General features: G+C 41.1%; 3 protein-coding genes across 3 annotated transcripts in view; 1 reads left to right on the top strand and 2 right to left on the bottom strand.

Moving 5' to 3' along the window:
- The window catches only part of LOC119423891 (protein C19orf12 homolog), a 58576-nt gene extending 56987 nt beyond the window's left edge, over positions 1-1589 (bottom strand). The window contains exons 1-2 of the mRNA XM_037691327.1: positions 1521-1589; positions 553-741 (exon numbers count right to left, since the gene is read on the bottom strand). Of these exons, the coding sequence (XP_037547255.1) occupies positions 553-712 (160 nt within the window). The 5' untranslated portion in view covers positions 713-741; positions 1521-1589. The remainder of the gene's footprint in view (positions 1-552; positions 742-1520) is intronic.
- On the top strand, positions 599-7971 carry si:ch211-260e23.9. Its single transcript, XM_037691308.1, has 5 exons — positions 599-714; positions 2428-2562; positions 4972-5115; positions 5200-5353; positions 7151-7971. Exons 3-5 carry the CDS (start codon positions 4992-4994, stop codon positions 7377-7379), a joined length of 507 nt encoding a protein of 168 aa, XP_037547236.1. The 5' UTR covers positions 599-714; positions 2428-2562; positions 4972-4991; the 3' UTR covers positions 7380-7971.
- Positions 7972-8116: 145 nt separating this feature from the next.
- zgc:162297 (uncharacterized protein LOC555865 homolog) overlaps positions 8117-14582 on the bottom strand; it is an 8161-nt gene continuing 1695 nt past the window's right edge. The window contains exons 5-6 of the mRNA XM_037697633.1: positions 11498-11625; positions 8117-8365 (exon numbers count right to left, since the gene is read on the bottom strand). Coding sequence (XP_037553561.1) covers positions 8175-8365; positions 11498-11625 — 319 coding nt within the window. The 3' untranslated portion in view covers positions 8117-8174. The remainder of the gene's footprint in view (positions 8366-11497; positions 11626-14582) is intronic.

Below are 14582 nucleotides of genomic sequence, written 5' to 3'. Positions count from 1 at the left end.
CCACAGCCACCTCTTCCAGCTCTTCTGTCAGGATTCGAGGCGTTCCCAGACCTGGGAACACCTCCCTAACCTGATGTTCACCACTGAGTTCGAGGATGGCACCGCGAGAAGCACAGACAACCTTGCAGCCAAGGCAGCCACTTCAACAGTTGAATCATGGAAGATGACCCACTCTGACTCAATGTCCCCCACCTCAGCTGGGATGCAGTTAAACCTGACCTCTCCCGGAGGTGTGAGTTGAAGATCCTTCTGACAGGTTCTTCTGCTGATTATCCACGCTGCTGATTTCTTGCCTTTAAACTGCTATATGCATACCCATCTGCTCACAACAGACTCATGTTCAGGCTGCTGTTTAATACACCTTATTATATTAAGTTATTATTGTTTAGTGTTTATCTTAGATCCTTATATACTTTCTTGTTTTTTTGTTGTTGCCATTTTTGGGTGTAACTGGGACCTTGAGTAAACAATTTTGTTCCACCTCATGTACCACATGTGATGTGAATAACAATAAATAACCCTGATGAAAATAAGACACAGGCTTGTCCTTACCAACAGCAATGCCTGCAGGGCCCCCGAGCAGGCCGCCTACAAAGGCGGCTCCTCCGGCCACCATGGCTCCTTTGGTGGAGTTCTTCACCGCGACCTTGATCTGCTCATGAGCAGAGATCTCACAGCAGAGCCGGACAACATCATCCAGCCGCGGGCCCATCCGTGAGCGCGATGATTAGAGAGGCCCGTCTGGAAACAAACACCAAAAATGAATGCTCGCTTTCCAATTCTGAGAAATACTTCATTCAACCTTTATTTATACAGGTTAGTCTCATTGAGCCTCGAGGCCTCATTTACAAGAAAGACCTGATTTTAAAGAATAATAACAGAATACTACACAACAGTAGACATATAAATTGGATAAAATAAATGAAAGAGAAAAATATTAAAAAAAAAAAAAACCTAAACAAAAACAGCTACATTGCAAAGCCATGTAAAATAGTACAAACAGGAACAGGTCAAACCAACGAACATAAACAACAGGTCACGTGGCCCAACCAGGTTTCTCTTTCGTTTCATTCAGTTATAATAAACTGAACTAGTTCAAACAAATGGATAAATGCGGACATTTATAATCTTCAGTAACATCAGTACAAGTGTAAAACATGAAAGTAAAACATGTTAATATTTAGGCAGGTTCATTAGCATGAATGAGCTAGTTTAAAAACGCTAAACGATATTTAGTTATTGAGCATGCATCAGGATATTTAGTGCAGCTTATTACTAAGAAAATAAACTCCACACTGTCAGTCTCTGCAACCTAATGTTCCAACCAGCATTTTAAGGCAAAACTATATAAATTCAGATAAAATGTGGAGTGTAATATAACTTGTTTCGATTTAAACCGAAAATTAAAAAAAATGTTCGCACTGATTCACGTCTATTTTTGTGTCTTCTACGGAAACACAATGGGTTCTAAGTTTGGGACAAGAATTAGTTGAAAGAATGTCACATTTAAAATCACTTACTTTAGTTTAACCGTGGCTGGTTGAGCAGATTTTTGGGCCTTGCTCTCGACGAGAACGTCGACCAAAGCCGTGAACTTTGGATGGGCGGGGCAATGACGCACTTCCGCCTTCTTTTTTTTTTTAAAGTTCATCAAAGATTACTTAACTAAGACAAGATGTTCAGTCAATGCAGAAAAGAAAGTCAAAACAACTTATTTATTCAAACAGGATAACAGTTTTGGTATTTAATGAGCCTGTAACTCTTTATATTAATCAATTTACTTACGCCATTCTTTACACTTGGACATTTACTTCGAACCAGTCTTGGTAACTATGTATATGCCAGTCAAATGGTAGAAGAAGATGTTAATGAAGCGCTAAGGCCGACATGGCACGTAGCTTTGTCAGCTGGTGTGTGGACCCGCTGTCTTCGTGGAATCGGTGATGCTGCATTCAATTTTATTCGGAAATATAATAATCAATTTTATATTGGCCTCAAACCTGAACCTAAAAAAAAAAACTTAAAACATATGATTGATGCTATCACTGTCCATATTGATTGAAGTTTATATTAGTCGAAATTCCGCCTTTCTTAGTTGGAATTCCGTTTAACGTTCGACTATTCATCTGATTCTACAAATTGGAAAGCTAAAAATTCCGACTTCTCAGAAGAGATTGAATGCACCGTCATGTCACGGTCGAAATGTTAAAAACAAATGTATATATATGTCATCTGCTTTTGTGTGACTGAGCTTGCATGCTCGCTTGTAGCATTGTGGACATTTTCACTTCGAAATTTTCTCTAAAAAACAAAGTCTAACTCTCACCCGAAATGTCGAAAGAACAAAAGAAAGTCTTTTCAAAGTGGACTCACTTGTTGACATATGACGTAACAGTCTCTCTCTCTCTCTCATTGGACGAGACTCAGTGACGTTTCACACCGCAAAGACAACCCATCCGCCGCTGATAAACAAGTTTTTGATCACAACAATCACAGAAGAAGGAGAAAAAGGAGAAGACATCAGGATTGCTCGTCGTGAACAACATAATTCTGTTTGAGGAGGTGAGTGGACAGTGATCCCGTCTGTCTCTCTGCGCCTTTCAACTCATCCGTCTTTTGTTCTCTAGGAATTAAGTTAAGAGGAGACTGACTCTTCCTGCTCCAAAACTGAAATGTATTTATTTATTTGTTCTAACGTTGGATTTGGGGAGGTTGTCACCATGTATGCATCTGTTAGAGTCAGGATAAACAGGCGGTCCAAAGTGAACCAATAAGTGACAAAGCTCCAAGATTGGGTTACATAGTACACAGTGTTCCTACACTGCACCGTCATAGAATAAACTTAGGTCAGCATCACATGTTATATAATGTCCAGTCATGGTATGAAGAAAGAACACTCCTGCTGCAGGATAAAATCAAAAGTTTAGCATTATTTGAAGAAATGCATATTGGCATCATGCCAGAGTTTCTGTCTGTGGGTTTGGGATGACTCTCAGCTACCCTCACATCAAATATTACAGCTCAGTACATGTAATGCTGTTGAGGTGTAGACCGTATGTTGCACATAATCATTTGTAGTTCAGCTAATGAACATTTTCTTAAAGTTTAATTAAAATCTTTACAGAGGTGCATGACGTATGTTGCTAACAGACAGACTGACTTGACTTAATGGGGTAATGCCAGTGTTCTTAGATCTTATAGCATGTGTAGCACTCAGAGTACGTGTTGTTGATGACTCTCAGCTATCACCACACCAAAGTTTAGCTCAATATCTGTAAAATAGTCAGATTTATATCCATTTTTTATTTTTATTTACTAAGGTCACTTAGCTGTGGCAGTCATTTTAAACTGAACTGACTCCAAAATGTAACCAGTTTTACATGAACATGCAATTGATTTGTTTCTTAAAGTTAAAAAAGTGCACACAAACACATACAAAGTCAAGTTAAAACACTGTGGTGATGGGTGATTAAAAGATGGTGCTTTTAAAATCAGGTAAGTACACCATCAGAAGAGGAGAAGCACAACCATCATCCATAATGGCTACACATAGATTAGAAGGGATGTGCTCACTCACTGCTTCAACAGGATTTAAGAGGGTCAGTGGCATCAGGTACATGCCAGCTGTTCTATAAAAGCAGAATATTTGTTTTGCTCTGGAGCATTCAGGTGTTCCTCATCACAATGCCAAGGAGGAACAACATCAACATTGATCTCAGAGAGGCAACCGTTGCTGCCTGTAAATCTGGGAAAGATTAAAAGTCACTTCCAAACAAGCCAAGTCAGTCATTCGGTAGAGGAAATAGACTCACAAGTTAAAAATATTCAACACAGGTAGTTCAGCAAGTTCAAACTGAGGTGAGCCAGTGCAATGTTCAGCGAGATTAAAATAAACATTAATCTACATCTGTGCAGGCCTCGGTCGGCAGGTTAAAGGGTAAAGTTCACGACAGTGCAATTAGAAAACAAGTCTGAGTTGTTTCAAAAGGTTAAGGAACGATAAAGAACATGGCAGCACGACTTGGGTTTGCATCTGATCCAACTCTAAAACTTTTCAACAATGACAATGCCAAACTGAAAACCTATTTATTTAAAAGGGCTTTTAATGTTTAGCTTTTAGTATTTCAATATTTAGTATTTAGTATTTTTTTTAAATCTCTTTTACCTTTTATTCTGGCTGCGTTTTTAATTTGCACTGATTTATTGTGTCCTATTTTTATTTTGTTGTATCTTGTAAAGCACCTTGGTCAATGCAAGGCGTTGTTGCAAGGTGCTGTAGAAATAAAGTTTATTATTATTATTATTATTATTATTATTATTATTATTATTATTAATTATGTTTGAACAGATGAGACCAAAGATGTTTAGTGAAAGCTCAAACCCATAAAATCAGCACAAACACTTCAGTCAGTTGTTAAGCACGGGGGTGGAGAGGTCATGATCTGGGCTTGTTTCATCTGCGGGGCCATCTGTGACGACTGAAGCTTGGTCCAAACTGGGTCAAAGACCAGGACCAGCACCACAGCTACACAAACATCAACTTGATGCTGCTTCGCAGTCATCATCTGTTATTCTTCTTCTTAGATTTTAAATACCTTGTTTCAGTACCGGTGTTAATTCATTTTGTTCTGTTATTTAAATCATTAGAAATAAAAGAGAGTAGTTTATTTTTCACCACAGCTCTATTTTTAATCCATGTAATTCCATACTCTTGGTCCACTGTCCCATCAGCTGTTTAGGTTCTAAAAGCACTCTGTTCCCCACATCACAGTGACATAAGCACCGGCCTGCTGAGCAGGTGTAATAGAAGCAGCTGCTGCTGCAGGTTCTGTACTGGAACAGCCTGAAGAGGGCAGTGCTCACTTAGTGAGTGGACTCACGGGGAGCAGGTTCAGGTCCAAGAGAAGATCAAGCAACTCTCCTGAGTGTGCATGCCTCACATTTCACCTGCTTTCTGTGTTTTAATTACAGATCGTAAAAGAGACGTGGGGATGATTGGGAAGATTCTTTCTCATCTACTTGGAAACTCGGGGGAGGACCCAGAAGCAGCAGATGATGCTCACGATAAGATGACTGAGTTTGAGGAGGAGGGATGGGTCGTTGTTAACCTCCCAGGTGAGAAACGACTCCCAGTTTTGGTCATTTCCATTATTTTTAGTGTTGGTGGGATACTAACTGATCTGTTTGTACTGGAAACAGAGGACGGACCCCTGTTGGCCCCTGAAGCGAACCCTTTTGAGAACCTGCTGATTGAGCACCCCAGTATGTCTGTCTACCAGATGAGGTGCACGTTGGCTGAAGCCGAGGAGGAGGAGGAGTTAGTTTCTGATGAAGATGAGGAGGAAACCTCCAGGTTACTTTCTGTTTTTACATCCTTACTGTAGGGATTGTGGTCTGTTTCCTGGTGTTTAGTCCCATCTTGTGTTGTGTTTATGTCTTGTGTCCTTCTTATCCTCAGTTTCTGTTCTTTATAGGCTTTGTGTTTTCCTAGTGTATGTCTCCATCTGGTGTTGTGTCTGTTCCTGCACTCCCTGGTTTCCTAGTTCATCATTTCCCCATATGTGTTTCAGCTGTGTGTCCTCACAGGTGTTTTGTCTCATTAGTCACTGTATATAAGTCTGTGTCTCTGTGTTAGTCCTTTGTCCTGGCATTGTAAGCTGTCTACTGGTGATGTCCTGTCTACTCCATGTGATTTATGCAAGTCTTGCTGCACCATCAACCTTTTTTTGAATTCTTGTTAATATCTCCTGAGTCTGCTACTGCCTGCCTGCCTGCCTGCACCATTGGGTTTACCTTCCCCAGCTTTTTACGACACTTACATAAACACAAAATTATCTTTAGGCAACACAGTGGCACAGTTGATAGAGCTGCTGCCTCGCAGCGAGAAGGTCACTGGTTCAAATCCCAGCCCGGGACCTTTCTGGGTGGAGTTTGCATGTTCTCTCCGTGCACGCGTGCGTTTTTTCCGGGTACTCCAGTTTCCTCCCACAGACCAAAAACATGCATGTTAGGCTGATTGGTAAATCTAAATTGTCCCTAGGTGTGAGTGAGAGAGTGAATTGTTGTTTGTCTCGTTTGTCTCTATGTGTCCCTGTGATGGACCTGTCCAGGGTATCCCCCGCCTCTCGCACAGTGATAGCTGGACATGGGCGCCAATGACCCAAAAAGGAAGAAGCGAGTAAAGATAATGGATGGATGGATGGATAGATGGTTTTTAGACATTGAGTCTGAAACAAATGATCACTTCTCAGTTATCCTTTTCTGAAATAACTCAGAGCTTAAAACACAAATCCACCAACCAGAAAGTGCCACAAAACACGACTTACTGAACCACTTTACTCATCATAGTACACTGTTCTGTATTGCTTTTTTTTATGAATTAATTTAATTCCAAGGACCTAGAACTTCATGTAAAAGCTCCACTTTAAGCCGTGAAGAGACAGCTCCTCACCTTCAGGTCACACCTAGAGCAATTTAGGTCCTGTTTACATCACAGGACAAACTGGTTCAGATGACACAATTTAACCTTTTTTGTTGTTATCTACCTGAATGATTGAGCTTATAAACCTTTTTTTACACGAGAACAATCTTTGGAAATGTTGGTGTTTTTTCAATATTTATTGGGGGTAATAAACAAACAAAAGAGCCACCAGTTTGCTGTTTACAGCCAGAACTAGCTATTCACATGTAAAAGGAGGACCATCAGCTGAACAATTGGTCGTTAGAGCCATTATAGCCATTCACAGAGGGCTGAGTGATGCAATAACAACAATCAATCGTTATGTTGATGGTCCTCCTTTTAAATGTGAATAGCTAGTTCTGGCTGCCAGCAGCAAACTGGTCGATTCACTAAGAGAAGGTGCTATTTATAAGACTGTTTGTTACAGCTCCTCAGACTGAAGAAGTCTTTTGGATAAAAGATGACACATTTGAACAAAGAAGAATGTCACAGCGAGCAAACTCGCATGTAAAGATTTGGCAATTATTTTATGCTGGACGCACTTCTTGATGCAATCTGGGCTCCAACAGGCAGCGTCAAGATTACAAGGCTGATTAGAGGAAACAGGGCATTCACTTAGAACTGGTGCTATTAACCAAATCCACCAACTTCATTAACTCGCATTGTAACGTTTCTTTTGATTCTGTGTAGGCCAGTGGCTGTGAGGCGGCACGTTTCCTGGCACCTTGCAGCCTGGGGGATCCCTCTGCCATGTAACGTCCACTTGCTGTCTGCTCAGAGGGCCAGGAGCCAGGCAGAGAGGAAGAAGCTGGGCCGCAGCGTTCTCCACAGGCAGAACCTGGTCAAGACACGGTTCTCCTCGGGAGACAAACGCTACGGTCACCTAAAGCGCCCTTGCCAGCACGTGTACAACTACTGAAACAAGCAAGAGGTCAGCAGTCAGTCTCTGGCACAGACTTACTCAGGTTTTCTGTCATTATGCAACCGTGCTTTAATAACTGTGCCTTAAACGAAACAAGATGTGAGGTTCACCTTGTGCAATGATGAAACGGCAAAGGTTTGCACTGCAGCCATCTGAAACCACTGAAAACAAATAAACCTCAGTCCTGCAACCACAACAAATACATAGATAAAAATCAAGTTATGCCTCTTAAGATGAAATACATTTGTGAGAAATGGTCATTTTTCTAAAAATCGTTAATATTGTAAACTATCAAATATGAAGAGCAGAGTTGTGTGGCTTGTGTGATTTTGAACAAAAGTGAGTTTTATTGTGCGTATCCATGTGTTTCAAAATGTTTGAGGTGTTCAGCAAGTTATTTTCATATTTCTTTTACTGATGTGTTTTATGACAATGTTCCAAATATAAAAGGCTGAAACCTGCAGAGTATTTTGTTTTCGTACATGATGATTATCATTTACTGCAGAGGGTCGTTTGTGTTTACCTGCCATGTTTGTTATTGACATGTACAGTATTCATGCCACGAAAAGATGTGATTTGAATTTCTTCAGCAATGGAATAAAAATGTTTGCTTTTCAGCTAATACTTTCTTTCTTGTGACAATTATCGTTGACGTACAAAAAAGATTTTCGATGCATGTAAAAAGCACAAAAAACATGAATAAAACTTGTTTTCGTAACTTGTTGGCTGCAGATGTTTATTATGGTTTTAAACATGATGAAGACATTGTGACGATCACAGAAAAAACATCTTTCACTGTCGAAGGTCTCGTATCTTTGCCATGAACCTCTTCACTCTGTCTGGGTCGACTGCATTGGCCCAGTGACCCCCAAGTTTAAAGTGAGAACCAATAATCACTGCATGGGCATCGAGGTAGCTTTCAATGTTGTCGTACGTCACTCCGGACCCAATTAGCACTGGGATTCTCACAGACTGGGAGACCTCTGCAAAAACACAGAGACAACAGAAGCAACCATAAGCCTACACACATACAGCTTCTAGTTAAACAATTTATCAAAGACTTTAGCTGTCACAAAACATCTGGTACAGAAAAAAGTTCTTTAATTGACTTTTAGTTAAAAGCAAATCTTTAATGGTTCACATTTTGGTCCGTCGTCATGAATGCCATGGTATTTTATATTATTTGGGATTACCTGTCTAAATAAAGGTTGAATGAATTTGTACATGGATGTTACACATTCAAAAAACGCTGAGATTAGGGCAAAGTATGGGCTAGTAAGGAGCTTTGAAAGCAACACTGTAACATGATTGTATTCATAAATTAGTACAAAAGCAGTACTGACAAAAAAACAAACATTTAAGCCAAAGGTTTTCAGTTTCTGTGAGAAAATGTGAGAAAATATGAACCGCTTTGAGGAAAAATTCAAGTTTTTTTAATTGTCATTCGCATCACATGTGGTACATGAGGTGGAATGAAATTGTGTACACCCAACAATACCAAAAATATAAAGTATACTGTAAAAAGAAACAGTATATGAGGATCTAGGTTATACACAACACTAATAATGTAAAATAATACGTCATATTAAACAGCAGCCCAAACATGAGTCTGTAGTGAGCAGATGGGTATGAATACAGCAGCTTAAAGGCAAGAGATCAGCAGCATGGATAATCAGCAGCACAGATTTAGTCACATATCACCAGTTAAAATGTCATTACAGTTATTCACGAGTCTAACTTAATCTTCAGGGTAGAAACTGTTCCTCAGTCTAGTGGTTCTACACTTAATGCTCCGCAACCACCTGCCTGAGGGGAGCGGGGCAAAAAGTTTGTGTGCTGGGTGAGTGGGGTCCTTCACAATGCAGGTGGTCTACATGAGAAAATGTGAAAAATGTTAAAGGGTTTGCATGTTTTTCACAAACTGTTCAGAAAACTGTTAAACGGTAAGAAAGTAGAAGATGCAAGAATCTGAGAATGCATTAAGCTCAGGTCTTTTGGGTGTTCAGGTCAATTTCCACACAATCGCCAAGTCTTTGTGAGACTTAGTTCGCTGTGGCGACTCCTGAAGAGAGCAGCCAAAAGAAGAAGAAAAAAATCTCAGGTTTTGGCTGGACAGGAGTGATCGCTGATCTCTGCAATGACTGAACCATCAGAACCAATCATTATGAAGTGATTCTACAATATGAATCACTGTACTGGCTTTATGGTGGATCAGATTTGCAAATTCTATTTCATAGACACCAAAGTTCATGCTCAATAATCCAGGTAAAAAAGCCAACATTGTTCAGTCATCTGGAACGTTTCTTTTTTTTGTGCTGAGACGTTTCATCCTTCATCCAAAGGACTTCTTCAATCTGAGGAGCCACCAAACAAACCAAGTCCCACAAACAGCACAGTGGAAAAAAAAAAAAACAGTTTGCTGGTGATAAGATGGCCTCCGGGGCCCGTCCTCTCCCCCGTCAACTCTTCTGAGAAATTCATGCCAAAGTGATTCAAAACACCAAAGTTCATGCACAATAATCCAGGTACAAAATCGAAGAATGTTCAGTCAGGTCTATATGGTCAGCTCAGATCTATTTCATAAACCTTTTGCAACGTCGTCCACTTTGTAAGACACAGTTATTTACATGGAATTATTGTTTGCAGGAGCAGACAGTATCAAGTAGCTGTAGCACTTCTGGTGCAGTCTAAAGACCTTTAGGCACGAATACTACATTATTTCTGCTGAAATGAACACGTAATGAGAAATAAACAATGGTGGATTTAATGATACGTTTGCATGAAGTCTTAAGAAATTGTGCAGACAAACAAACATTTAGCCCTCCCCACTACCCAGTTATGTTGCTCTTATTTTGAAATGTAACCGGAAGTTCTGTGTTAAGAGAGGCGGAAAGAGAAAAAAAAAAAAAAAAAAAAGAGAGGCGGAAAGAGAAGGTATGGAGACGTCGCCAATGTCGAACCAACTCACACCATCTGCCTGCTGTTATACTCAGGTTATACTTGCTTAATAAGTCTTCTGATACCTTCGTCTAGTCAGGTGTAGTCCATGAGATACACCTTCCTTTGGGAATGCCTATTCATCTGCACATACCTACTTGTTCTGTGTTGTAATGTTGTTAATAAAAGGTTCTTAAAAAAACCCAGGAGTGCTGGCCCTGCAGCCAACACATCAGACTGGCCCACCGGGGAAATCTCCAGATCTTCCCGATAACTTGACGGTGAAGTACGCAAAGGTGTGTGGTAACACAGATGATGCTACACATTCCTGATTTTTGTTGCGCATGCGTAACAGTTATGTGCACCTCTGCAAATGTGCGTTTGCGTGTCCTTTTCTGCGTTTCAGCACACATGAAACCTCGAGTGTGTCCTGCCAGCTGAATGTTTTAATCCTGGACGTCAAGCTGGAGACTTTGCTAAAAATAGGAGCCCTGGTCTGTCTGGCGGGTTCACTTTTCAGACATGGTGACCCCCAGGTGATCTGTACAAGCCTGTATTCATGCAAAACACTGGGACAAAGTCAGAGCATTGATATTTGATTGGTGATTCAAAATCAGCAGTAGAGATAGGTACACACTGTTTCATCACTGGCGGTGCAAAGACACGGACACTGCCGGTGCTCATATAATTTCCTACCACAATAAACTTCCCGTTTTACAATCTAGTGTAATAACATCACACTGTTACATGAGCATTTTTATAACTTAGTTTCCAAACATTTTAAAGCATTTTTACCTGAATGAATGACTTTCACAGCTCAGGTAACTGCATGTACATTAACACTTGTGCAATGTGTGTGAGTTATTCTAACAAGGTTAATATGCACTTTCATTAATTATATTTTCAAACTAAATGTATTTTCCCAGACATGACCACAAGTGTCAATGCTTTAATGTAAGGGTGCCCTCTCCTGGTCAAAGGGGGAGTAACATCTGAAACCATCTGATACATGATCAGTAAAAGGACCTGCGCTAAATCACAGAAACGTTCATAAACGTGCTGAGGCTTATAGCTCTGTACTGCTATTGAAGATGATGACAAAGCATAAAGCAGTGTGAGTCACAGATAGCTTTCGCTAAGAGACTTTACACCTACAGCTGGAAGAATGGCAGCCGTACCTCGGAGTTCTGCAGGGTCGGCCTGCTCTCCAGTCGCTGCTCCAGTGAGGATGAGTCCGTCTGAGAGGAAGAACTCTGCAGCTCGAGCTGTCTCTTTGATGGTCACGTCTGACGTCAGGGCATGAGAGCTGTGTGAACACACACATGCACGAGTACTGTGTAGCTAAAACATCAAGAGCTCCAAGTACCATTGTTAGGACAATTCATATAAAATGTTCACGGTGTTGAACTGATATCTTCTTAGATCTCTAAACCAGCAGACATTTCCCCACATTTCTTTTAGACGTCTTGTGTGGACATGTGGGACACATTGAACATGTTCCACTGCAGTTTGCAGACAGCCCCCTCCCTAAGCTTTTACATTTCTACAGTAAGCACCAAGAAGTGTTTGTCCACCTGAGTTACCAAGGTCATGTGAGGCTGCTGAAGCAGCTGAGGAGGCTTCGCTCACGCGAGGTCTCAACAGGGGCACAACCTGCTCATCAGTAACCCAGAGCTTTAACTGTTAAAGCAGCTGGGGAACCTAGGGTGCCCAAATCTCTAAAAATATATAGTTTTGTTTTCTAGACAAAAATATGTATGAAACGAGATCTCAGGGAGTGTCTCAGAATCCATCCATCCATTATCTTTACCCGCTTCTTCCTTTCTGGGCCACGGGGGTCACTAGTGTCCATATCCAGCCGTCACTGTGCGAGAGGTGGGGGACACCCTGGACAGGTCTTCAGTCCATCACAGGGATACATAGAGACAAACAACCATTCACTCTCTCACTCACACCTACCAATCAGCCTAACATGCATGTTTTTGGTCTGTGGGAGGAAACCGGAGTACCCGGAGAAAACCCACGCATGCACGGAGAACATGCAAACTCCACACAGAAAGACCCCTGGCCGGGATTCAATCCGGCAACCTTCGCACTGAGAGGTGGCAGCTCTACCACCCAGTTTCTCTTTGCTGCCCTAAAATTTGAGATCTCTATAAATTTTAGTTTATGAGTAAATGTATAAAATACTCCAGATTAATACAAGTTAAATAATAATAAAAAAAAACACTAGTTTTAAACACTGTAATGAAAAGTGCAACTAAAAAGTGGTGCAAGTCAATATTTTTTAGAGCCACTTTTTTTGCAGCAATCACAGCAGAAATATATTTTCAGGTACGTCTCAGAGTTTGGCACGTCTGGTCACTGGAACAGGTTGAATGAGCGCTGCTCGTCTGTAGCAATCTGTAAATCAAACAAGCAGTTCTTAGTTGAACTGAGGTCTAGACTTTGTCCGGGACATTCCAGATATTTAAAGAATTCTTCTTAAACAGCTGCAGTGTTGCTTCAGCAACGTGTTGAGGGTCATTGTGCTGCACCTCTGAAAGACTAACAGGTTTCCATCGATGCATTCTCTATATTTTGCTGCATCTGTCTTTCTTTTAACTCTGACCTGTTCCACAATCCATGCTGATAAAAAAGATGCCCATATCATGATGCTGCCATCACCATGCTTCACTGTGGCGTTGGTGTTCACATCATGATGAGAGGTGGTAAATTTAAACTAGACTGGATTTTGTCCTCAATGCCAAATAAGTTCAGATTTATCCTCATCTGACCACAGCATGTTCTTCAAACTGTTTATGCATTTTGGCCACTCAAGGTCTTTGGTGTTCATGCAGCCTCTAGCCTGGTGGTACATCTTACTACTTGGAATGGTGCTGATTCTGGAGGCTATCAGATCAGATACACGTATACCGAGATCATTTGGCACCTAAATTGCCCACAGGTGGGTCTTATGTATCTAATTATGTGGCTTCTGGTGGTAATGCCAGGAGCTTTCTAGCAAAGCAGGTGATTACATACATACGAACCACTTTTCAGGTACTGGTATGTATTTTTGTTCCTTTTGGAATATTTTAAGACTAGTTTTATTTTCCGTTTAGCTTCAGTGTTTTGTATTACGTTTAAATCCAATCTATCGTCAACAAGTTGACTACCCTTTAAAACTTGAAGTTAAGGCAACAAAACAGAACAAATCTCATGTCATGACGTCTGCACTGCTGGTGATGAGCAGGAACCCTGTGATGTCTAAGGCTTTGCACCTCTGAGTTGGATGGGCCTCAAACAGACCCTTGCCTTGCCACACTCTGTTTTCCCTGCAGTGTTCTTGTATCGGTCTTGGTCAAAGACACAGATCTTTGTATCTCCTTTCCATCTCTTTTTTGGTTAGTCTCTTGTTCTTGTTCCCTCAGCTGGCTCACTAAAGAGAAGCTGCTTTGGAATCTGTTCATCATCAATGTGGCATACACGGCTCAGCCAGGGGAGATGACTAGTCCTCACCATGGTTTATATGGTTGTGCATCATGTCTCTCCTCAGAACCTCTGTATGTTATGTGCTGCCACCATGTGACATTTAGAATGAGGTGCAGAGATTGCTGGTGGGACATTTCTAGCATGTGAAGATGTTTGGTTCAGGTTGACCAGGTCTCATTACCATACAGTAAAGTTGGAATTACTGTATTTTTCAGACTATAAGACACACTTAAAATCCTTTTAATTTTCTCAAAAATCAACAGTGAGCCTTATATATTAATTCTAGTTGTGCTTATTGACCTCGAACCGATTATTTCGCCTAATGCGCCCTATAATCCGGTGCGCCTTATAGTCTAAAAAATACAGTACTACTGTCTTGTAAACTGTCGTTTTGGTGCTGATGGACCGTGCCTTGCAACTGAAACTTCTTTTGTGGAGCCAACTGGAGATGTGGGCAGCTCTGTTGACCCTCTTGACAATATCTGGCTCAAGGTCACTATCATCTGTAAGGTCATCACCTAGATAGGTTCATATGTGCCTTTTCTTGATCTCATAGTCATCTATCTGGCTGCATGATGTCTCAGTGGTTAGCACTGTTGCCTCACAGCAAGAAGGTCCTGGGTCCAATCCCCAGTTGGACCCGGGGTCTTTATGTGTGGAGTTTGCAAGCTTTTCTCGTGCTTGCGTGGGTTTTCTCCGGGTACTCTGATTTCCCCCCACAGACCAAAAATATGCACGTTAGTATCAGGTTTATACAACGTCGACCCCCAAAGTAGCAGACCAAGGAAG

This window comes from Nematolebias whitei, chromosome 2 (assembly GCF_014905685.2).
Source record: "Nematolebias whitei isolate Nwh7 chromosome 2, NemWhi1, whole genome shotgun sequence".
Taxonomy (NCBI): domain Eukaryota; kingdom Metazoa; phylum Chordata; class Actinopteri; order Cyprinodontiformes; family Rivulidae; genus Nematolebias; species Nematolebias whitei.
The sequence above is the reverse complement of the archived record's forward strand: the minus strand, read 5'-3'. Positions and strand labels throughout refer to the sequence as shown.

Bases quoted from the DNA above. Each gene is read 5' to 3' on its own strand.
- si:ch211-260e23.9 (XM_037691308.1), top strand. From the start codon at position 4,992: ATGATTGGGAAGATTCTTTCTCATCTACTTGGAAACTCGGGGGAGGAC. The intron at 5,116-5,199 runs GTGAGAAACGAC...TACTGGAAACAG, and splicing joins GGTCGTTGTTAACCTCCCAG to AGGACGGACCCCTGTTGGCC. The intron at 5,354-7,150 runs GTTACTTTCTGT...GATTCTGTGTAG, and splicing joins GATGAGGAGGAAACCTCCAG to GCCAGTGGCTGTGAGGCGGC.